The sequence below is a fragment of the Lacerta agilis genome, chromosome 6, assembly GCF_009819535.1.
Source record: "Lacerta agilis isolate rLacAgi1 chromosome 6, rLacAgi1.pri, whole genome shotgun sequence".
Classification (NCBI taxonomy): domain Eukaryota; kingdom Metazoa; phylum Chordata; class Lepidosauria; order Squamata; family Lacertidae; genus Lacerta; species Lacerta agilis.
The window spans coordinates 57,798,307-57,824,003 of record NC_046317.1 but is presented as its reverse complement, the minus strand read 5'-3'; the positions used below and the strand labels follow the sequence as shown (position 1 = coordinate 57,824,003).

The 25,697-nt window shown below is 41.8% G+C and overlaps 1 protein-coding gene across 2 annotated transcripts in view; it reads left to right on the top strand.

Annotated features, from left to right (window-relative positions):
• Positions 1-25,697, top strand: part of PLXNA2 (plexin A2) — a 440,886-nt gene that overhangs the window by 334,719 nt on the left and 80,470 nt on the right. For both annotated transcript variants that reach the window (XM_033152909.1, XM_033152910.1), the window contains exons 13-15: positions 9,901-10,052; positions 20,310-20,427; positions 24,942-25,078. In XM_033152909.1, the coding sequence (XP_033008800.1) occupies positions 9,901-10,052; positions 20,310-20,427; positions 24,942-25,078 (407 nt within the window). The remainder of the gene's footprint in view (positions 1-9,900; positions 10,053-20,309; positions 20,428-24,941; positions 25,079-25,697) is intronic.

Here is a 25,697-nt window from a genome sequence, read left to right as displayed (position 1 = left end):
TGACTGAGCTATCCAGGAGTGCTGTACCAGCCCTCAAAAATGTATGGGACTGCAAGTGAACTTTCTAGAAAATAGAGGAAGAGGGTGAAATTTCATCAGAGGAAGATTACTATTATTCCATGAAGTGCTTCTCAAATGTGGGTCTTCAGCGGATATTGGACTACAACTCCCATCATCCCTGGCCACTGGTGCTGCTAGCCAAGGATGATGGGAGTTTTAGTCCAACAACAAACTTGGATGTCCAAGTTTGAGAAACACTGGAAACAGATCAAGGAGATGTAAGCTTTTTTAAAACAGTAATGAGCCAATGGGGAGTGGAGATTAGGCGGATCTTTACTTGTTGACATAAGAGAAAAATCAATAATAGTGTGCATGTTAACATGAAATCTTTTCCATCCACACAGTGCATCGTAAGGGATCTATCCCATGCCCCCCTTGACAACATAAATCTTCCCCTGCTGCCCGCAGCCTCAGTGATTAAATAAATAAAAAAATCAGCTTCCTTATGAACAAGCAGTGCTCTGATCTCCTATTCATTTATTTGCAGGCCTCATTAATATAACATCACTGCAACAAACAGCTAACGGGGGTTGTGCGGGGAGCAGTGTCAGGCTGAATAATGGAGTTGCTCTGCTGAGATAACAATTAGGTTTGGAATGTACTATCAGCTAAGACAGAGACAAGGAGTGATCATGCCAGGCTGATGAACTAGCTCTGTGGATGTGCTGAGCCCCTGCTGGGCTCATCTACTGGGATGTAGCCAGCTACAGATATAACCATGGAACAAAAAGAGTATGTTTTTCATATACCGGTAGCTTTGAAAGGCCACAACTTTGCTATTCTCCCCTCCCCTCTTTTGTCAGATACGGTGCTATTATGTTCAAGATGGCTTTTATTACAGGACTTGATGGGCTCATTTTTCCCCACCTGTGATTAATTGATTTTATTTATCCTCACTTTCCTCTCTCCCTTGCTATTCCGAGACCTTGGAATATATTATAATATGCTCAAAACAAAATCTAAAAATATCACACACACACACGGCACATGTTCTCATCCTTTTGCAGAGTATGGACTTGTGAATGTCAGTGGGATGGTGTCTGTGTTAATGTGGTAGATGCATCAGCACAGCATTGGCAGCTGTGTGTCAGTGATGTCTGTTTTGCTGAAGAGGTGCTGCTTGGTTTATGGGGTCCTGGTATCTACATGTTGGAATATTACTCCCTTTTGTCTTTGCAGTCTAATTGTGCTGCAGAAATTGAGTTTCTGCTTAGTTGCTGTTTCTTGTATTGTATCAGTGCAACATCATGACCTGCAAGTCTGTGCTGGCCCATTTAAGGGACGTGAGTGGCACTGTGGTCTAAACCACTGAGCCTCTTGGGCTTGCTGATCAGAAGGTCAGCGGTTCGAATCCCCGCAACTGAGTGAGCTCCCGTTGCTCTGTCCCAGCTCCTGCCAACCTAGCAGTTCAAATGCACGCCAGTGCAAGTAGATAAATAGGTAATGCTGTGGCAGGAAGGTAAATGGTGTTTCCATGCACACTGGTTTCTGCCATGGTGTTCTGTTGCGCCAGAAGCAGTTTAGTCATGCTGGCCACATGACCTGGAAAGCTGTCTGTGGACAAACACCGGCTCAGCTTGGCCTGAAAGCAATATGAGCGCCGCAACCCCATAGTCACCTTTGACTGGACTTAACCGCCCAGGGGTTCTTTACCTTTACCTTACCTTACTGGCCCATTTAACCAGTGCTATCCAGTTGTTTGTTTTGCACAGCAGACCATAAGATTGAGCTAAATTAATGGTGGTGGGAGATAACTAAGAGGCATAGGAGCATAATGGAGTCATGGGCAAAGGCTGCATGTAGAAAGTTTCAGGTTTAATCCCTAGAATATCCAGCTAGAGCTGGGGGTGTCTCCTGTCTGAAACCCAGAAGAGTTGCTGCCCATTAGAGTGGAGAATGATCTGACATATAACACATGTGTTCCTACGTAGTCTTGCTTTTCAGTTCCTCTTCTGCACCTGTCCTATAGGAGAAATGTTTTTTAAAAGAACTCCTGTTTCAGTTTCCGGGCAGGCAAATAAGGTTGTTCCTATTATCAGCAAAGCCCTGTGATGGGTAATTAATATTGGAACTTGGATGACAGGATTTGAGGAGAACCATTGGAGGATGTTTCCTAATATATGTTCGTCCCCATAGATACTTCTCCTGACTGACACCTTCATAATGATAATATAATACTTTGCCTTGCGTGGCTTCTTTTATCCAGTGATTGTAAAGGGCTTTAAATATCAGAAACAGCTGGAGCATTGTGACATGCTGGCAGAGTTGGGATTAGAACTCACAAGTAGCAAATTCCAGGAGTTGGAGGTTTGTCCTAGAAAGCAACACCCTCCTTCCTTTCCTTTTTGTTGCAACGATGAATGCAGTAAGGATTACTAAGCATCTTGTGTATTAACACACCAGCTAACGAGGGACTATGCATTAATAGAAAAAGGCCCTGCATATACGGTATATTCCTATCTGGATAGGGAATTGTATATGCAACAGGGTGCTATTCATGTGATTTCCTAGCTCATTCTAGTATTCATAGCTACTGCACACAATCTTTTTTTATTTTTCGTTTTTAAGCTAGGATCCCAGTGATCTGCTACCTCGGGACTGGATTCAATTCCATTCCCTCCCCCTTAACCACCGATCATCAGTACAGCTGCAGCTTTTTAAAAGGGCTCTGTGTGCACATCTTTGACTGCTGCACACATCCTCTGCTGGATCAGAGCTGAAAAGTGAAATATAGATGATAATTACAATGATCTGGCTGTAATTTGGTTGCTGATGCTAATAACACCCCTCCCCTCACCCAAAGCAAGCATTTCTATGACATATTTAATTAACATCTTCTGACACCACTGATCTTGTGCCTTTAGCAGCCTGACACACAGAATTTTAGTTTTTTCCATCATTTATCTCTGTTCTAGGAAAAACGTCGCCTGCTAAATTTCTGTGTGATAGGCTGCTGCTATACCAACTTCTGATGTGTGGGAAGGATTCCAGGAGCCAGGGGGAGCCAGTAAAGGCTACCTCAGAGCCAGTTCCAGCTAGACGTTCCCTTCTCCACCTCTCCGTCCTGTCCTGTTGGAAGGTTTCCAGGAGGGAGAGGGAAAGAGGCAAAGGTTGTAAAGGAAAGTCGTATATACAACTGTTATGACTGCCAATCTGAGTAGGCCAGCCGTGAAAGGGGGGGCTGAGGTAGGCCTCCCACCATACTCCCCTTATGTTTGTTCTGAACCCCAAGGGAGCAAAGCAAATAGTTTTGTGGGGAGGCTAAGAGAATATCTCATTGTCATGCAACTCTCACAGGAATCCAAGATAACGTAGCGGTAGGTTGGTTTTCTCCGTCAAATCCCACTGATGCACACATGAAGCCAAATGGACTAGCCAAATGAAGGGGCAGAAGGGTGCTTTAAGAAAATAAAAATGACATTTCACAAAACTAGTTAAGCCTATGAAAGGTACGCCTACACAAATTTAGGTTTGTCCTCAAAAGCAGTGCAGCATTTTGGAGGGAAAGAGACAAAGAAATGTTGGCAACATTTAGATTTAAGGACTCTTGACTCAAGTTGGGTTCTGATGGATTGGCTGGAAAGAGCTACCTGTCAGATGGAACTGTGCTGTTCTTGCCTTTTAGAAGTTGGAAGGTGCAATTGTCAGGGTGTTAACTACTGCAGGAGTTGCTCAGTTTCCCAGAAAACCAGCTTGTATATTGGGACTTAGAAGGAGCTACATGGTCTTTTTGCCTCTAGGGAATGGAAGCTTAGCAAACTGTCAGTTTTTGAAGAGACAAGCTGTGAGTAGGCCATAACCATGTCACAAAGATCACCTCAGAGCCTGCTGCTCTCCCATCCCTTCCTACCATTTGTCCTGTGGGAAGGATTTCAGAGAGAAAGAACAGGCAAAGACAGCCTCAGAGCCTGGTTCAATTGGACTTTCCACTTCCCAAACCACAGGGCCATTCTACAACCATCTGCCCAGTGAGAAAGACCCTGATAACTTTTTATATATTGATCTTACTTACTGTGGTTTTTAGAGCTGTAGTTTGGTGTCCCTTGGAAGGATTTGTATCATAAAAGGTAAAATATAAATAAATGAAATTAATCAATTAATTAATTAATATTATAGGTAGAGGATTATAGTAAAAGGATGGCAAGTGTGTGGCTGGTTTTATGTCAACATGGTAATGCCAAAATAAACCTGAAGTTGGCCCCAACTCATATAATTTACCTTGAATCTACTTACAAATAGGATCTAAAAGCTACTCTTTTTCTTTATAAAAAATGCTTCTGGTTTGGATACCAGAGACATGGCAGCTGGCTGGACTTTGGCCTGGTCTTGTAATGTCTAGAGAGGTCTATATAACTGGACCCTTTAAGTATTTGCTGCCTTCTGTGATTATTACTGAATTTCCCCAGCTGTAATTAATTGAATGCATCTGTTCTAACCCCGCGGCTGCATTGTGACACAGTTCCTTCAAAACTGTTCAATTAGCGGCCACTAAAATCTAGGTCAAATGGGAAGTCTGGTTCGGGTATTTTCCAGGTCAAAACATTTGGAAAACAGAAAAGCCACACTGCGTTGTTTGACATTGTAGTAAGGTTTTGTTGACTCAAGTCAGGTAAGAAACATTACCAGCATCTAAAAATATATATAAGTAAGCTTTGGATTTTTATGGGAGGGGCAAAACACCTCAGTTTGTGATGCAAATGCTGCAGCAAATGCGTTTTTAAAATAACATACGGTTGTAAGGGAAAGAACTGTCAAGAATTGTGAACCATAGTGTACGGGTGACTTGTAAACATTAGCAGTAGCAGGCCTTCAACGGTGCTTAGTATAATATAATGCAATTTGATTTTTGTATTGTGTCCTTTGTAGACACATGATGCTTTGCAAAGGAAAATGATACAAGACACACTGCAGAGTGCTAGTTACAGAAAGCGGGAGTGTAACAGACGCTACACAGTGAAGAGATTAAAGCTTTTAGTCCCAAGGCTGAATGCAGAGAGGAGGATGGGAACTAAAGCAGAGGCAAGAGAAAGAAATGAGTGTTTTTTAGAACACAATGCAGCCCTATACAGAATGGTACCTGCACAGTCAACTATATCATGGGTTGTGTTTTGCATTAAAATAATATGATTTTAGACTTGCAGAATAATGGAGCAGAAGTGAATTGAGAGAAATTAAGAAACATAAGTGAGAGAGGAAAGATTTGGGTTTGGCTGTGATTTGATTGAGGGCAAGAAATGGGTAAGGAAGGCTTGCATTAAGAGAAGTCATTGGGAGTGTCTAGATCCCATCAGAACACTCCTCAGTTATTCCCAGCACCAGTCAAGTGGACAGCAAGAGGGAGAGAGCACATGGTGTGATAGGAACAGCTGGCGAGTGTTGCCATAGGAGCACCTCTCCACTGTTCCTAGAGCTAAGCAGTGGGAAGAGGTCCTGCATACCTCAAAGAAGTTGGCCAGAGGCTGTATGTAGCCCATGGCACTCATATGTGAGCTAGAACAGTGTTTTTCAACCACTGTTCCGCGGCACACTAGTGTGCCGCGAGATGTTGCCTGGTGTGCCGTGGGAAAAATTGTGTTTATTTGATTCCTTTTCAAGAGAATTACCGGTACTTTATATATAGTCAATATAGGCACAGAGTTAAATTTTTTAACATTTTCTAATGGTGGTGTGCCTCGTGATTTTTTTCATGAAATAAGTGTGCCCTTTGCCCAAAAAAGGTTGAAAAACACTGAGCTAGAAGACCAACTTGTAGTGGGAGTGGAGAGTGAGTACACAGTGGTACTCAGGTTATAATTTGAGCACAGTGCACGGAGGTTTAGGCAACAGTGTACTGGAGATGGTTGGTGGTTGTAGATCAGTGGTGGGCAGAAGGTAGATTAGGATCTACTGGTAAATCTCTGGGTGCTTTACAGTAGATCAGGGTTCCTGACTCCCAATTGCTTTATCAACAGGAAAAACAAATTGTCTTTCCCCATCTAAATTAGGCGTCTGCAGGCAGACTTTTGTGTGAAAGGCTGGGACCTCTGTTCAGTTCTGGAACCGAAAGCAATTTCTTCAGCTCAGAATGTGCTTAGAGACAACCTGATGTTCAATTCTGACTATCTATCCTTTACATCTGGCTCTGCTGGGTAGATCTTATGGTCCTAGTGAATCTGACATGGCTGTGGTCTGCCCACCCCTGTTGTAGAGAGTACCTTTTCCTAGACTAGGAGCTGAAGTGCTTGTGGCAGAGGTGTACTATAAATAGACAGGTCATGAAGTAAACTCCCCCTTTTAGTATTTCAAAAAGACATTTAAGGAGGCGTGAATGCTTTGCTCCCTAATAAAATGTGGTATTTAACATTCAATGCCTGTCCAAAGCGGAGCTTAATGAAGTTCTCCAAAGTAACTGTCAAGTCTTTTAAGGTTAGTAGCTTTTATAAAAGTCTATAAAAAGCCAGTCCTAAACCTCCCAGCAGACATTTCTGCCACTAACAACCAGCTGTAGCCTCCCATCAGCTTTTTTGTGTTCCACCATAGTAGGTACGGAGGTTGCCTCCCACGCCTGTAGGTTGTCAGGGCATGATTCAGAAGCTAAGATGTAGATGCTGGGCCAGGAGTGATTACGGTAAACGACACAGTCTTCTTAGCCGGACAGAATTAGTGGGTTTGCAGTGTTTAGAGCGCATGTGAAAATTGCAAGAGGAAATGCAACAACAAAGGCTAAAAGGAATGATTGGATTGCTAGTGACACTTTCTAAGGATATGTTGTGAATATCTCACATTGGTATGAATTTAACTTTCACATCTGGTCTCCCACAGCTGTGCAAGAAACAGGTGGCAGTTGGCACAGCTGTTGAATTATTATGTTAAAACTTATACTGGAGTTACGGTCCGTTGGTGCGGGGTCATATTATATATTACATAGCCATATAAAGTACAACAGAGTAAAATAACACCTTAATTCTTAAGTTTCTACCTTCACAGTTGCTGCATGAGATCATATGGAAAGCTCTTGCTTTCTTATTTCATCCCTTCCTTTCCCACTCTTTGTTATCTCCCCTGCTGTTAAAATTTATTGTAACCTCCTTAGGGCAGAGATCTGCATTTTTACCCACCCACCCACTTTTTTTGGAGGGGGGGCTATGCTGCTCTATACAGCACCATGCAGATAGATGACATTAGAGAGACAGAGAGTAGTAATAATCTTATATTCACTGGGTCTTCTCTTCCTTATATCACACGTGTGTTTGCTGCTTCTTGATTATACAGTAGTGCTGCAGTGGACAAATACATGATGCTCTGGAAGGAATAAAGATTCTCTCTCTCTCTCTCTCTCTCTCTCTCACACACACACACACACACACACACACACACAATACTTAACCAGACAGGCACACGAGTGCTGCAGATGTATCCTAAAATGATACCAAATACTGTGCTGGAGGGGGTTAGCTATAGTCTGTTTTACGGTCCATTTGTAAAACAAATAAACACCACACATGCATCCCAGTGAAACACGCTCAACTTTTGGGGTGATTTTTCACACCCCTTTGCAAAAGGAAGCACAACTATTTGCAGAAAGTGCCTCAAAATCTGGCCTATTCCTAGCTCATAACATGACAGCCACAAAATTTGCCAAGCAGTAGAGGCAGTGGAAAATTATAGAAATTTCTGGGAGTCTATTCAGTTTTTCAGTTGTTATTTTTAATACTACATGCTGAAAATGTGAGAATCTCAGTTTTCCCTTCTTAATAAAATAACTTTATCACCTCTACAAATGTGGGAGAAAATTCAAATGTGGAACTATATCACAAGAGTTAGAAGCAATATAGAAGCATAATATAGTAGGAACTAGATGTCAATAAAGGGCTGTAAGATGTTAGTCCTTTGCTTTGTGAGTTAGCATCATATATATTTGGAGTTTGGGAATGACACCTCAATTTTTGTTAGTCTTATTATCTCTTATTAGGTGAATATGTTATAATCAGGGAATTATAGTATAACATACATAGAATTTATTTTCCATTGATGAACTGACTGGAGATCCACTAACTTTTACATAAATAAATTGGCCTAAATAATCAGTTTTAGGACCATACTTTTGACCAATGCAATTCAGAGTTCTCAAAGATACACACAATTCAAACTGGTCTTTGGGGGGGGGGGGTCTAATTCTACAATCAGGAAATACCTTTATAGGACCAACAGAAAATGTCGCATTAACTTTTCAGGGTTCTATGCCCCCAAACCACTAGCTAATGCCACCTAATTTTACTTTTATTGACTTTTTGTCTAGTACACAAGCTAAAATTAATCTTTATTTTTGGTAAGGTGAACATTTTCCCCTTTATTTCCCTTCACAGGGAATCTGTGTGTTTTGCTTAGAACTGGAGACAGATTTCGATAACTGCTAGATTTTACATTTTCAAAATGGGGAATCAACCATTATTTGCTTCTTTGACCCAACAGCCCATAGTAATGCCTGCCTGGATCCTAGCAGCATGTAATCCAATTAACAGAGCAATCCTAGCTAAAGAAAGCCAAAATTACACTGCTAGGTCAAGTGAGGAAGCTGCAAGGGGTTTCAAAGAGGTGTAAGTCTCTCATTGCCCTGTCCCACCCCCCACCTTTCCCCTTTTGGGGGACAATCCTGGATCAACCAACTAAACCCCTGCTGAGCTGGGATGAGGGGCTTACACTAGTTGAGACCCAGTTGGAAGACCCCAAGATCCACCAAATCCAAACTCTCTCAATCCCAAGGTTTAGATTGTGTGGTCAGTCTGCAACGTCCTCTTACAATCTGCCTTAAGGCTAAATGTAGGCTAGGCTTCAACACCAAGCCAGCTCTCCTCCCTGTTCCCTCTATTTTGCTTAATGTCAGCCCGATGAAGAGCTCTGGAGAACTTGAGTGTTTGCTCACCATTTTGTGGCATTTACATTGGTCCTAATAAAAGTATAACTCAGCTGTGTATTTAGACTTTTCACAGTCACAGGCCATTAAGTTGTTTCTGCTACTGTAATGTTCACTGAGTATATTCAGATGAGCAGATTTCCTCATTATTCATATCTGAAAACACTGCAGATGTCTTGAACAACTTACACTTCACTGAATATTCTGTTCCAGTTAATGCTTCATTTCCAGGTATCTTTGCTTAGTAACTCATTAAATAGGCACTAATCTCCCTGCAGTGATCCTCCTTTACATTTGGACAAAAGCAGCTGTGTCCAAATCTTAAAAGGCAATTTCATGCACCTTTTTAACAGTGATTTTATCCATACAAAACAGGGGGTGCATTCTTCTGGGTGGGGGTGAGAGGAGGGAGAATTGTTTTTACCTGCATAATGATACCTGGTCCATAACCTTTTTCTTCCCCTGCCCTGACTAAGCTTTCTGGTATGTCACACCAAAGTTATTGTGGTGGGGTGATAATTTTTGAATATTTAGCATCATTAAAAAAAACAAAATCAGATTTCATAATCCTAAGAAGATGGTGGTTTGTGTACCACAAACTAACAACAGTATATTGACAGGGATAATTAATGACAAGTTGATTTCCCCTACCCCTGCGCTCTGGTTTCATACATTACTTTAGCCCCTTATGCTCCTAAGTTGTATGCTCATTTTCTAGATGGGTCACTGAGGTCTAGAAATACTGTAGTGTACTCAAAGTTGTTGAAACAGTATTCACAATAGATGGTGGGGGGTTTTTTGTTTTTTTGTTTTGTTTTTTAAAGCTAGGTTTTCTACGCAAACACATGCAGCTCCAGTCCTTTTTTTGTGTGGCCATACAGCTTTTGGCTTTCTGTGAGATATAGTTTGTTTTTATTGTTGACCCTGTGCTCTGCTTCCCTCACCAGATCCTAACAGTGTCGGGCCCACCAGAGGGAGGAACACGAGTTACAATTCGTGGTGTTAACCTGGGCCTGGATTTCTCCGAGATCGCCCACAACGTACAAGTGGCTGGTGTGGAATGTACTCCATTGGAGGAGCAGTACATTATTGCTGAACAGTGAGTTGATGTGGCGCCACCTGAACCTTTATGTGAGCTAAAAATCGCTTACAGCATTTAGCATAAATGCTGTTACCCCTTGTAACAAAGGGGAAAAGTACAACTGAGTATACTTATGCTAGGAGGAACAACATGGCAGGTGATTATTTTTAAAAGCTGGAATCCTAATTGGTTATCTGAAGAGGATAAACCTATAAGCCTGGGTGAGGCATTAGTGGGAAAAGTGTATAAGCTGTGATATTCGCTGCTTTAGGATTGTAATAAATGTAATAGTAATGTAATGTGCAGGACCCAATGTAACCCTCTTACATGTGTAAAAAGCACTTTACTTCTCATATATTGGGATCAAATAGACCCCAATTAAATCACAAGTTGTGGGTTGGTGGGGGTTTTTAAAGATGTATTTGGCAATTACACCAGTGTAATGTAAAATATGAAATTGTATTAAGGATTATTGTTTATAACACAAGGGAAAGTACCAACCTGCGCTCTTCATAGAAATAATATCTGGTGTCTTTAATGACTTCTCCATTTGAATTCATATGGGGTCTAATTCACCCCAGTAGCACTTGTGTACTTTCCCCTTGTGACCATGTGCAGGCGAAGGGGTGGTTAATGTGAACATCTCATTATGTTAAGTGCATCACCAATAAGACATGGCTATTGTGAAGTTAAGTGACAGTTTTCACCAGGTTGAAATTATTAGACTCTCTCCACCACCACCCCATTCCAAGTCCACCTTCTGTGAACAAAGGGGCAAGCATGGCTTCTCCAACTATATAGAACAACATATCTCCTATCAGGAATGTGCTTCCTTTAATAAGCTTTCGTATTTTACACGAAGTCTCAGTGTGAATACCTTTCAACTAAAGATGTGCTCCAAGTAAAGTTTATATTAACAAAAGTTAACTTCTGTTTCTGCATATAAAACACTGCATGCCAACAGCATGCAGGCGAAGGAATCATGGTTGTACCGGTATTTTAATATTCGGTTGGGAGCCGCCCAGAGTGGCTGGATAAATTATTATTATTATTATTATTATTATTATTATTGTTGTTGTTGTTAGAAAGGGCTCTGTTTCAAAACCTTCATGCACGTGCATTTTGAGGTGGTATGTTCCCACAGGCTTTTTCTCAGGGTGCAAATAGATTCCTCCTAGACATTCTGATACAAAACCATACTGCTTTTCTTAAGACCAACATGACCTAAACAGCATATTGTTTGTGGCGATGAGGGGAACAACAACTCAAGTTAATAGTTTATGCTTAATTAACCCTGCCTCGGTCATGAGATGATTTCTGGGGTCACCTTCCCGCACAACACCGCACACAGTTCTATATCCCTGTCATTTCCTCCTTTCGCGTTCCACAGCACTGCACAAAGGAAAGCCCCATACCTGTCAGGCCAGATTCTAGGCGAGTATAAATCAGCAGCGCTCCAAAGATCTAAGCTGTCTTGCACCAACTAAGAACCGAGAGGCTGGATTTTCTTTCTTTCTTTTTTTATCTTGTGGATTAAACAACGCTTTAAAACTTTTATTAAGCATTTTGGTTCCTTCCAAGCCTGGGCTCCTGCTTTGCTAAGCAACTTTCCTGATGAGCACCTTGCAGTTTGCACTCAGCCTCCTCCCGGTTCCAATTGGAATGCGTCCTGCCGTGCTGCCGGATGCAGGCAGCCATTTGTTAAGCGTGTGAGGCAGTGACAGCAGTTTAATCCGAATAGGCCTCTGCTGGAGTCAATTCATTTATTTCACTAAGAAAAATGTCAGCTGAAAATTAGAAAATAGGCATGTAACAAAGGACGGGCAAACAACCCTTTCCCAGTGACACATGTCCTCATGTTAGCTGCTTATTTGTTTGTTTTGTGGAGTTTCCTATGGGGGGGGGGGAGTCAGTATACTGAAAGGAGGAGCATGTCAGTAAGTGCTCATCCATGCAGCATAAAGTAAGAAAGAATACATTAAGCATTGTTTTCACCCACTGACTAGAAGCTTTAAGAATTTCCAGAGGGTCAGTCTGTGGCAGCAAAGAACAACAAGGAAGAATACCGTGGCACCTTTAAAACGGACACATTTATTATGGCATAACCTTCATGAACACAGTCTGCTTCATCAGATATGTGACGTAATACCCTAAATTACAGAAATATGCACACATGGTTGGGCATGTGCAGTGGCGTAGCAAGGTAAATTGGTACCCCCCACTGATACTTTTTTTACAGAGGGTAACCCAAAGTTGTTGAGCTTTTTTTTAGGGAAGGTTGCACAGGGAACACCATAGCTGATCAGCTTCTTTACCAATCCGCCCACCAGGGGTGCAAGCACTGATTTCTCTGGCAAATCAGCCTATTTAATGCAATTAAGCCCTGGAACAATGCTAGCCATGCACCCTTGCTTGCTTGCAGATGCTTTGCAAGAAGGGGAGAGCCTAGCTTGTTCAAACACCCATGTCTACAGAGCAGTCAGTGCAATATTAATGCTGAAACACAAACCCCACAACTGCCATCACTGGAGGAAGCTGTTCTAAAATTAAGGGAAAATATTCTAATATTTGGAAGGAAACTGGAGTGATGGAATCTTCCCCACTTCCCCCCCCCCAAAAAAATGAAAAAAGGCTCAAGAAAGTGGAGTCCAGGCTTAGGCTGAGTGCACATCATACATTTAAAGCACCTAGAAAGAGCAGCACCCAGGAAGCTGTAGTTTTTAAGGGTGCTGGGAGTTATAATCTTTTCAAGAATTTATTTATTTATTTATTTATAAAACCTTTTTTTTTTGTTAAGTACCTTTCATCATCCTCAAACACCAGCACCATCCAATAGTCATTTTAACCACCAATCGGAAAGAAGTCGCTCCAAAGCAGTGTTGTGGTACAGAGACAGAAAGACAATTCTTTGGAAGCAACCAGATTTTTATGTGTCAAACAAAGTACCATGCATTGCCCTAAAAGTCCAGGGAACATTAGGTGCTTCTTAACGTCCTTTCCATTGGACATGCATCAATATAACATTTTGGGGCTGTCTTTCTTTCCCACCATGAGACTCATGAGACAAGCAAACCCCAGGGACTAGGAACTAGAGCATCCAGCAATCTTTAATAATAAAAAAATACGTTTAAATAAATAACAACAGAGAGGCTTGTACTATCGGTTGCATAAAAAAGCAGGAGGGGAGAGATAATAGACACACAAAAAACCCCACACCTCGCAAAGTGGCACCATCTGATATTTGCAGGATTCCTTCCACCTGCCCAGACTTGCTCTTCCGAAAGAGAACTTGCCCCCATCAAGAAGCAGGGATCCCCAAACGTGGTGCCAAGCAGTAGGAGCTCTTAACAAAATCCGCTTCGGAAGTTTGAGCTGCAAGAATGCAGGTTGCCTTAGAGCAGCAAGGGGGACCACAAGCCACCTTTTCACTCAGAGGGCTCTCAACGTCGCTGCGGAAGCAGCAGCAGTGGCGGGAGCCCAGCGACAGAGTGCGCACGCGTGAGATGTCACGTGTGCGCACTCTGGGCCAGCGCTGCTGCTTCCGCAGCGACGTTGTGAGCCCTCTGAGTGAAAAGGCGGTTTGTGGGGCTGCCGCGCACGATCGGCAGCTGCCGCCAAGCTGGCTTTTCACTCAGAGGGCTCGCAACGTGGCAGCGGCAGCGGCGGGAGCCCAGCGACGGAGTGTGCACGCGCAACATTTTGCGCGTGCGCACTCAGTCCTGACGTTGCGTCATGACGTCACGACGCAACATCAGGACGCCCTGCCCCCAGGGGGGTGCTTCCTCTGCCCCTGCTTGAAGATGACACCTTGGGCCCCGCCCCCCCCCCCAGAGGGCAGTGCTCTGAGAGCAGTGCCCTGGTACTGGCAAAAAGCCTTGCTCAGTGTGGCGGCTGGCTTGCTCCCTTGCTCAGCTTTTTGCTGGGCAGTGAGAGTTGGGGGTGGGTGCCAAGTGTCACCCCATCTCCAGGGTGGCAACCGGGGCATCTGCCCCCAACACCCCACTCTTGCTCTGCCCCTGGACATGTATATGTAAACACTGAGGTCAGAAGGGAACAAAATGCAGAAAAATTCAGATAATGCTAATTGTTTACAGCGGCCATTCACACAAAAACAGTTGTTGATAACAGGCATTGGCAATCCAATTGACACATGTCAATTTAAAAAATGACAGCCTACCTTTGTCCTGATTCAGTCCGCAGATGATAGTATTGAACATCTTGATGAAGTGTAATTTGGCAGTTTCACATGACATTTCTCCGTTTGAAGATCCATTGTTCAGGATTGTAACTTTGTCAGTTACAGAAAGTCCTCTTTGTGTGAATAGCCATTGTTAATAACATAATTGTCATCATCTGTACTTTCTGCATTTAATTTCTTTCTAATCTCACTGTTTACAATCCCACTCCTGTCCCTAAACGTTTATATTTTCCTGTAACTCAGGATAACATTCCATGTCTCAAGTGGAATGTGGTCCATGAAAGTTTATTTGTTAGTCTTTGGCACGTGGCTTTTTAATGGTTTTTTCCCTGCAACAGACTAACATGGTTACCCCTATGAAAATTAATAATAGTACAGAACTAAAAAGCAGAGACATCACCTTGCTGACAAAGGTCCATATAGTTAAAGCTATGGTTTTCCCAGTAGTAATGTATGGAAGTGAGAGCTGAACCATAAAGAAGACTGATCGTCGAAGAATTGATGCTTTTGAATTATGATGCTGGAGGAGACTCTTGAGAGTCCCATGGACTGCAAAAAGATCAAACTTATCCATCCTTAAAGAAATCAGCCCTGAGTGCTCACTGGAAGGACAGATCCTGAAGTTGAGGCTCCAGTACTTTGGCCACCTCATGAGAAGAGAAGACTCCATAGAAAAGACCCTGATGTTGGGAAAGATGGAGGGCACAAGGAGAAGGGGACGACAGAGGATGAGATGGTTGGACAGTGTTCTTGAAGCGACTAGCTGCTAGCATGAGTTTGGCCAAACTGCGGGAGGCAGTGACAGATAGGGGTGCCTGGCGTGCTCTGGTCCATGGGGTCACGAAGAGTCGGACACGACTGAACAGCAACAACAACTAAGCAAGATGAGACACGGGTGGCGCTGTGGGTTAAACCACCGAGCCTAGGGCTTGCCAATCAGAAGGTCAGCAGTTCGAATTCCCGTGACGGCGTGAGCTCCCGTTGCTCGGTCCCTGCTCCTGCCAACCTAGCAGTTCGAAAACACGTCAAGTGCAAGTAGATAAATAGGTACCGCTCCAGCGGGAAGGTAAACGGCGTTTCTGTGCGCTGTTCTGGTTCGCCAGAAGCGGCTTAGTCATGCTGGCCACATGACCTGGAAGCTGTACACTGGCTCCCTCAGCCAATAAAGTGAGATGAGCGCCGCAACCCCAGAGTCTTCCAAGACTGGACCTAACGGTCAGGGGTCCCTTTACCTTTACTAAGCAAGATAAAGCTCTTTCTTGGTAAAGGAATATAGAGCAAAGCACGGGGTAATATTCTCAGCTTGACTTCTCCTTTGAATAATCAAGTTCAATGAGGTTTAGGAAGATTCTTCAGACAATCTTGCTCCCCATAGGCTGCTGCTATCTGTGTTCATACTTGGGAATAAACTCCTGTTAAGATTTAACACCTGGCCTATATATAAAGCAGGATGAGGTAGTAGAGTAGACTGCACCACTTTCGACTGCAGGTAGGAGATGCCTTTTTATTGTTTCTCCGCATATCCTGCTGCAAATATAAAAGTAGCGTTTCTGGGAGGGAAGTTTAGCTCTCACTCTGCTCTGCAAGATTTCTATTTACTGGGAGTTGCTGCCTTTTGAAAAATACATGGAAGCATTTAAACCTAATTTCCCACTGACAAAGCTGCAGCTCAAGAGAAGGAACTTTATGCTGCAACAATTCTGTATTAAAGTAGATGCTAATGATTGTAGGATATATGAAGGGGGTGAGCAGAGGAGACCTTCTTAGTCTTGTTCTCTGATGGCGTGCTCCCTGAAAATTAAAGTGATGTGGGTGGAAGCAATGGATTTGACAGTGCTAGCAAATGTTGTACAGTGCAATACAAAAAAATTCATTCCTGCTTTGGTGAAGGCAGTGCATTCAAATGGTTGCACCAGGAGATTCTGCTCCTAGCTCTAACTCACCTAGGGCAAATCACTAAATTACTAAGTGCCTTAGTTGCCTCCTCTCGAAAATCAGCATAGCTATATTTATCTATTGTTCTTGCCTGTGGTGGCGTGGGTGGCCTAGTGCTTGAAAAGTACCTTTAGATCCTGGGATAAAAGATTCTATAGAAGAGCAAAGTAACATTATTATTACAGTAATAGCTTGAGGCCATGTACTAATGCCATCATAAGCTGTAGTAGGAATGGGTTTGCACAGCCGTTACACGTTATAAACTGTAATATTCTGTTTTATTTTTAGGAGAAGGGATGGGGGATTATTGAAATTATCCTCTTTTGATGGTGGCATGAAACCCTGATTTTATAATCGCAATTCTAATTAGAGCTCTCAAGCTTTCAAAGATTGTTAACATCATTAAAACATTTATCCTGGGCAGATAACAGCAAGTGTTGGCTGCCTTTTCAATAGGAATCCAGATAAAAGGGCGCTCATAAGGGTTCTGTGGGCAGAATGAATCCTGAGACTGTAATGATTTTCCATGTTCTAGGCATGCTATCAGCCGGCAATTAGGTTAATATTGGTTAAAGGGCCACTTAACCTAGTAATCAGCTCCCTATAGCTCTTCTAAGAGCATCGTTTTTTAAAAACATGATACCTGTAGTTTTGGCCTGGATTAGGATTTCTATTTCGGATTAGGTTGACCATAGCAATTAATATCCCATCTTTAATTTCTTACTTGCCTGTGGGTGTCATAACTGTGCATTTTTATTCAAAGGTATAAATTCTGCCTTTGAAATGGAAAAATGAAAAGCCTAAAGGCTACTAAAAGGAATGAAATCTCACTCCATGGAAAACACAAGTTGTGTTTTTTCAGAGACACCAAAGGTAGCAAAATTTAGAACAATGCTTTCTTATATGGTTTTGACACCAGTGGAATGTTCAAAGTACCTTTACTTCAGAGTAAATTTGGATAGGGCTTTTAAAAACTGAGAAACTACACGGTTTGTATATTTTCATCAAGAGCATTATATAATGCACTTTCCCATAAATACCTGTCTTGTCTGTGGGTACTTAGAAATCATAGAATTGTAGAGTTCAAAGGGACCTTGAGGATCATCTAGTCCAACCCCCTGCAATGCACGAATATGCAGCTGTCCCATACAGGGATCAAACCTGCAACCTTGGATGGATGTGATGTTCGCATAGGGGTTATGTTTGAAAAATCAAACATGTGTAGGCCCAAACCACATGATGGTTTTGTTGTTGTTCAGTCGTTCAGTCGTGTCTGACTCTTCGTGACCCCATGGACCAGAGCACGCCAGGCACGCCTGTCTTTCACTGCCTCCCGCAGTTTGGTCAGACTCATGCTAGTCGCTTCGAGAACACCATCCAACCATCTCGTCTTCTATCATCCACTTCTCCTTGTGCCCTCAATCTTTCCCAGCATCAGGGTCTTTTCCAGGGAGTCTTCTCTTCTCATGAGGTGGCCAACCTATATTAAATACAGAAAACAGCCATGCAAAAATTTGCAATCTAAACATGGGCAACTATAAATTTGGAGGAGGGACAGACATACCAGGGGTGGGTGCAATCCTGCTAACCCACCACAAAGCTTTTGTAAATTCATCTAAATCAGCTCATTAGATGCATGATCAACTAGATTTCAGAAGTTCTGTAGGGTGTGGCATGGTGAATTTAGGATAGGTTGCAAGGTAAGTGGAGGCTAAACAACCACAGAAGTGTCCTTAATATATCTAATTCACACAAAAATGATGCTGATAATACAGTTTTAAAACACAAATCATTATTTATTGAAGTCAAATTAAATCAGCATTCAAATATACTTGAGAAGAAGGGGGCTTTGTGGGAGATTATTTACCTCCAGTATGTTTTTATTCTGTTTATATACTGTGACCAAAATGAATCCCACTGAGTTTAGTGCGTAAGCTTGGAGAAGGAAGAAGCTCTATTTTGATCAGAGTGAAAGAGAGAGGCACGCACATAATCCATGATTAAGATGATGATAGACCATACAAAGGATTTAGGAATACAGGACAACTGCTATGATTCTCCAAGGGCAACAACTCTTTGAGGAGCTTGTGTTGCTGTGATGTGCAGCGATAACGGATCTCACATTTGGTAGCATTTATGTGTTTAATGTTAAGCCTCTTTCAAAGATTCTGTCTAAAGTGTTTCTTTGTGGTTGATTTAAGTTTCTTTGTGGAAGTAGATTTGACTAAGGCTGCAGAAAGTGGTAGGATGCTGTTGTTATTGTGCTTTCACAGAATGAATGAGTTGCCATCATTACAGCAATCAGGGGTGTTGCAAGAAATCAAGTGGGTCTCTCTCTCTCTCTCTCTCTCTCTCTCTCACACACACACACACACACACACACACCACTGTGTGTGTGTGTGTGTGTGTGTGTGTGTGGCATAGTTGCACCATGAAGTACGGACAGAGTTTACTAAAGAGATCTGGGCTGTATCTGGTAGTATAACCACCCCCACTTTAGCTGTAGATCCACCCACTCAGTTGTATGGCACAACATGTGATGCATTCTTCACTGTGGGTTACCCTTTTTCATTACTTTGAATCCCAAATCACCCTCATTTCCAATAGGAGCTCAGATTTTGTCAGCAGCCCTATTTTAAGGAGCGTCTCATCCTGTTTCAGCCTGATAATGGACAGCCAAAATAATGGCAATGAAAATATAAAGGAGACAGAAAGAGATGTACATGTACTAGTTGTCTGTTATGCTCCCCCTCAATCAGGGCCAGATTTAGGATTGATGAGTCCCTAAGCCAGGCATAGGCAAACTCGGCCCTCCAGATGTTTTGGGACTACAACTCCCATCATCCCTGACCACTGGTCCTGTTAGCTAGGAATGATGGGAGTTGTAGTTCCAAAACATCTGGAGGGCCGAGTTTGCCTATGCCTGTCCTAAGTTCCTTAATATACCCTTTATATGTCCTGCTGTCCTTTGTCAACAACAAATTGTCGCTGTTTTTTGTGTTGAATATATGCTATATGGTAATATGCACATAACAAAATATGTATTTTATCAAAGTAATTGTTGAACTGAAATACAATTAAGAAGAAGTATATTAATAGTACTTTGGTCACCTCATGAGAAGAGAAGACTCCCTGGAAAAGACCCTGATGTTGGGAAAGATGGAGGGCAAAAGGAGAAGGGGATGACAGAGGATGAGATGGTTGGACAGTGTTCTCGAAGTGACTAGCATGAGTTTGGCCAAACTGCGGGAGGCAGTGGAGGATAGGCGTGCCTGGTGTGCTCTGGTCCATGGGGTCACGAAGAGTCGGACACGACTGAACGACTGAACAACAACAACATATTAATAGTGAATTTTTTGGAGGAGAGGGGCCAAGAGAGTGGAGCCTTAAGCTATAGCTTGTTTAGCTTATACGTAAATCCGACACTGCCCTCAATGCATTCACTCTAGTCAGTCATTGTGGCTGGTCCCACACCACATCCCTGCATATATTCTAGCCCCCATCCCACCCCAATCTCTGTTTTTTTTGGGGGGGGCATAATAATGGTTCTTGATCACATGTACAGTTGTGCACAGGGTCCATTTGTACATAATGCCTGTTGTATGAAAAGTGGGACCAACAGTCACAATTCTCTCCTCTGCATTGATTGAACATGTGGAGAGAGAGAAGAGTACCATAGCTGTTTTATCTGTGAATATTATATCATTGTGCCAGTGTTATGATCCACTTGCCTCATGCTCTCATCACTATTGGAGCATTCTCTTGTGGTCAACTTGCAGAATTTATCGTACCCCATTGGTATATGCGTGCCTGTTGTTCATTAAACTGTGACCTGTGATGAGAGCCATTCCGTTAATGAACTCATCTTTTAATTCAAGGACTTCACACTTTCTCTTCTATAGGCTAATATATTTGTCATTTGTGCTTTGCTTAGCACTCAAGTTTACAGCTTATAATAATTGTAACTAATTTTGACTTTCTCCCCTTTGAATTACTGCATTGCAAAAGGAAAAAAGAAAGACTCTATCATTAGCTCATTCAGAAGAAGAGAGAATCAAGGTTGAAAATGATGGGGCTGGGAACGCAGCTGGGTACAACTTCCCTTCTTTTTGTAGGACTCACTATGGATTTTACATTTTCAGAATTGTGTGCGAGATGGGACAGGCTGAGCCTGACATCAGTTCCGGCCCTGCACTTCTCTGTATTGGAGAGTGCAAGTCAGAATTTGTGGCCAAGTCTGCACAGCATTACACATTTGTGGTAAGTACCAGTGCAATCAATTTCTTACCAAATACGAAAAAGAGTATTTTTTTTCTTACCAAATACGAAAAAGAGAGAATAGCAGAAAGAAATATAATTTCCAGCATATAAAAAAGAATCATGGAACAACTTTCTCCCTAACGACTACACTATTCTATACAATAAAAAGACGTTAACCAAAATTGGGATTTAGTACTTAAACATTACAGTCCACATTGTATAAAGGAAACTCGGTTCTGATCCAGACTAATAGTGTGTCCATGAAGCCCTCTGTTAAGCCTGACTTAAGACTGCTTAAAGTGGTTTACAAATAAAAAGGAAAATTAATAATCCAACCATTAAAACACAAATTAACAAACTAAAGGTAATGTGGGGCCCTAACATCAACCAATCTTAATAACTTTGGTAGTATCTAGTGATTAATTTGTGGGTCAAATGTTTTGTCAAACTTAAATCTCTCATTGCCCCTAGACTGCTTATTATAGTTTATGTGTTATGCTCATACAGTATTGTTACATACGTAACAGTGTATGTATTATGCTTACACTATTGCCTTGTAAATCATGTTATATCCTCACCCGAAAGTTAGGCTGACTCTTACCGCTTACAGGTATCTTCTGTGCCAAAGTGTGTCTTTGCAATGTGAGTTTGCAATATCTCCCTCTTTGTCATCCTGCTGAGGATGCATAATTCTTTCTCTCCCCACGCCCTGCTTTCACAATGGAAGGAATAACGAGAACACTTATTACTCTGGAATTTAATTAATAGAATTAATCTATGGAGTTGCCTCTTTCCATTATGTTACATATGCATTCAGAACACTATGGAATAGTTTTGTGTAGCTGCTAAAAACTTGTGCTGCTTACTCTGAAAAGTAAAGATTTCTGTCTCTTCTATCTCTCTCCTCAATCCTCCCCCACTTTCTTTTGCATCTTTGCTTGATGTACAATGGTATTTCTCCATTTAGGTAGCAAATGGATGCTAATTCAATAGAGGTTCCATTTATCTGTTTAATCCAGAGTTCCTCATTGCAGCCTTCCATTCCTGAAGCGATCATTGCACTCTTCTGTTATTTAATTATCAACCATTTTGTTCATATGATTGCAAGTCACACCTGGGGCTTTTCTGCATTCCCCATTTTGCCTAAACAAGGCATTTTATCCAGCCTCATTGATTTTGTGTTGACTGCATGCTAGTACTTTCCAATTGTCCACAATTTGTATAGTAATTGATAGATGAGTCAGTTAGCACCTGCCTACCCATCACTGTGATGAGCAACATACTAGAATGGAAACTTAATTTCATGGTGGCAAAATATTACTTTACTGGTGACACGTGAACAGCTTGCAGAAGACTCAAGAGTCAAGAGATCAGAGTTAGCAGAAAACATTTTTATTTACTTATATTTGATTTTATTATGCCTTCTAATTTTATTACTAAAACACCTAGGCAGTGGTGGAATTGCTTTGGTGACATTTTGGTGCATTTGGTGCTGCATCAAAAAGGCTATATGTAATGTGATGGGGGAGAGCTCTTCTTCATTGAGGAAGCACACATTGTAATGAGATGGAGAGGTGGCAGAAGGTGGGGCTCAGCTTCAACACTCTCTTCCTATACTTGACACTAAACAGATTTTGCTTGTATGTTTTACGGCCAAACTAGATATGATGGCAGCTGCCCCATTTGCTTGTTCACATGTCTTTCCCATTTGTGTATAAAGCAGAGAATGTCTAATTTGAACATTAAAGGCAATGTGTAGGTAAGGGGAGCTGAATTACCACCACTGTCTTCTCCTTGCCCTACCTTGATTCCATGTAGTTAGTCCAGCATTTGTGTTATTTTGTCTAAGTCTTCCTCTTCTCTGGTATTAAATCTGGCAGGAGAAAAAGAAGCTTGATCAAAGGGCCAGAGGAGAGAAGGTTTAGCTCTCCACACCAGTGCCCCTGTTTGATGTGACAGTTAGACATCCTTCCCACCTTATACATGTATGTGTGAGCAGGGCAGACATGAAGTAGCAAATGTAGCTGCCATTTTCATATTTTGTTTGGCCATAAGACATCAATTATATTGGGCTGACAGTCTTCTGAGTCTGATTCAAGAGGTGAGTAATCAACTGAAGCAAAATAGGAGTCAATCACCTCATGCAAGATAAATTCTGTAGTCCTCTCCCTTTCATCCTTGGACAGACCATTACATAAACAGCAGCAAGGTTGTGACTCTAGGTGGGATGTTCACAATTCATAGAGGAAAACAGTGATTTAAGAGAGTCAGTAAGGGTGTCTGACTGAGACACCCTGAAATTCCTTGTTTATGTAGACAGAACTTGTTATCCCATCATAATAATCGGTAAGTTTATCAGAAAATACTAGGGGAATCTCAGTGAAAAAGTTGGCTGCTAACCAAAACATGGGGGACTGTTGGCCCAAGGAAAGGCGACTTTGTTTAGCACCAGGGGATACTGGGAGAGTCATAACTAATTTGAATACTTCATTATGCGGGGTTAATCTAATTTGCACATTAGCTTCAAGAATGGAGAGCTGCAGCATGTTAGGTCTCTTATATTTAATTTACAGTATAGTGGTACCTCATGTTACGCACCGTCCCTCTTATGAATGCTGTGGGTTAAATGTTCCACTAACCTGGAAGTAGATGCCCCTTGTTGCGACCTTTGTCCGGGATGCGAGCGGAAGTCGCGCTTCAGCAGTGCAGCAGCAGCAGGAGGTGCCATTAGAGAAAGCATGCCTCATGTTACAAGTGGTTTCCTGTTACGAATGGATCTCCAGAACAGATTAAGTACGTAACACGAGGTACCACTGTATTTATATTCTGGGGAAATACCCTCAAAAACCATGCTCTATCTTTGAAATCACAACAAGCAAAAATAATTTGAACTCCTTATTACTGATCCTCACAATTTTGAGCCTTTTTCTTATTTTGGCTTGATATATCATGAGGGACAGAATCTTCAAAACTGAAACAAAATAGCCTAACAAACTAAGACACCTTGGAGACCATGTGAGACCTAAAGTCTGCCTGTTTCTGCGATAGCCATCCTGTCCATTGTTATCTAAAATTGCTTAGAATTGTGCATTTTACATTTCTTAGGAGTTCGGGGCTATAACCATCCTGTGTTAAGTGCTATTTAATATTAACGATGCTGAGCTTTTCATTGATAGATTTCAGAGCATTTTGCTCTAGAAGTCAGCATCATTATCCACATTGTATAGAGGAGAGAAATCATGACACAGAAGAGCCATTCAGTAGGCTGGGCAGGAACTGGGATAAGCACTTATTTATACTGAGTTCAACCACCTACCTAGACTACAATGCTGTCATTAGAGCATCATTATGTAGCATAAAACTCAGGCCCAGATGTAAGTCTTATATCTGGATAAAACCTATCCCTCTGATTGTTCCTTATATAGCCTCTTTGAATCCCCCAAAGCTGGGGAAAGCATATCTGAAACATTCAGTGTAGGTCACTTTTCAGAGCCAGGGCACTGGATTAGTTTGACCACTGAGTTGATTTTATATGGCAGTTTGGATGCTGCCTTCTGGGAAATACCATGATCTGAGAGTCTGTCATACTATATGTAGTATGAAGTTGTCATATTCACTGTACTGTCTGTTTTTGAACAAAGATGGTACTGTTCAGGGAATTCAGAAGGGATGTTGCCCAACAGCAGATATGAATCATTGCGGGGAAAGGACTAGCTAAACAATTTGGTTATATCCATGGACTAAAAACAAAGCTGTACCTAATTTATTCAGATTTATTTAGTAAGAATGAGCAGCAGTCACTAATTATGAACATGTTGATTGACCTTAATTCTTTTAGTTCTGCATGGGGAGAAATGCAGTCTCTAAAATAGTTTTATTTCAAATCCTAACAGTTCATAAAACTTCTATGTTTATGTATATTTTTGTGATCTGTGACATTGATGGGTTTATTTTATTGTTACTATGTGTTCCATTGCTTTTGTCCAAGGAGTCCAGAGCAGTGTTTTTTCCTCATGAAAATCCTGTGACGTGGCTAGGCTTCACAATAGTGCCTAGGCCCAAGCCGAGCAACTTTTATTGTTTTGTGATGTTTTGAGCTGCAGGGTTTATCCATACTTCCTTTTGTCCCACTGCTTTCACCCAAGGAAAACTCTTCTTTCACACTCAGTCAGAGCAAACAGCAATTTTGGTTTTCTCTGGCTTGATGTTTGTTCCAATTTAGCACTAAAGAGTGAGGAAAGGATTACAGCAAAGGGAAAACCACTCAGATCTGTGCTTTTGAAGCACAGGACAAGCAGAAGTATGGATAGCAGTTTCCCACATCCAAGCACCAAATTTGGGGAGTTATTTACATTAAAGAAAATTGAGGGGAGGGGCAGAGAGAAAGAAATACAACTGGATACAAACTCTTCCTGCTAGCTATATTTGGTCATGTATTTCATTTCTTCAACCATTCTTATATGCAACATCATCACACCATAGCAGATTATCTTGTTCTTTTCTTTCTTCTCAAGAACCCTGCAGTGAGCACCTTGAGTCCTAGCCGTGGACCAGAGTCAGGAGGGACTATGGTGACCATCGCTGGCCATTTTCTGGGGGCTGGCAGCAGTGTATCGGTGTTGCTGGGTAACCAGACCTGCGAGTTTTATGGGTAAGGGGGCTGGCCCATGAATATCAGTGTGTGTTATTGTAATTGTGCTTCCATGGGCAGCGTTTTAACTACTCCAGCTATAATATGCCCAATATCTTCTTAATCACCTTAAGCTACCCTGTCACTGACAATAATGAGCATTGCATAGCAATGAGCCAGTTTAATGTTTATTCATTTTATCCACTGCTTTATTTTCATATAGTAAAATCCTGCCCCCTCTGCAGATCCCAAGCATGTTCTGCTGTTGTAAAAATCCCTTTAAAGTATCTCCACCCCCCTGGTTGCATGAGTACTGGTAAATGCAGTCCTGAAAGAACTATAGGCTTCTCTTTCCGCTCTGGTATCCTGATTGTAGATGTAGCAGAAGATTGGCAGTTACCAGAATGGTGGGGAAAGTTCTAAGTGACAGAGACTAAGGATAAAGTGTTACTCTTTTCTTATTGAAACTTGAGCTGTCACCAACAAATATCTGTTTTTATTTCTGGGATGAATTCCATATTTCACCACTTTTACTCTTTATAGAAAAATGCATACTATATTATTTGTCATTTTAAAAATATACAGTACATTGATAGATACACCCTGATTTATGCACCATTATGAGCTACAGTGATCATTA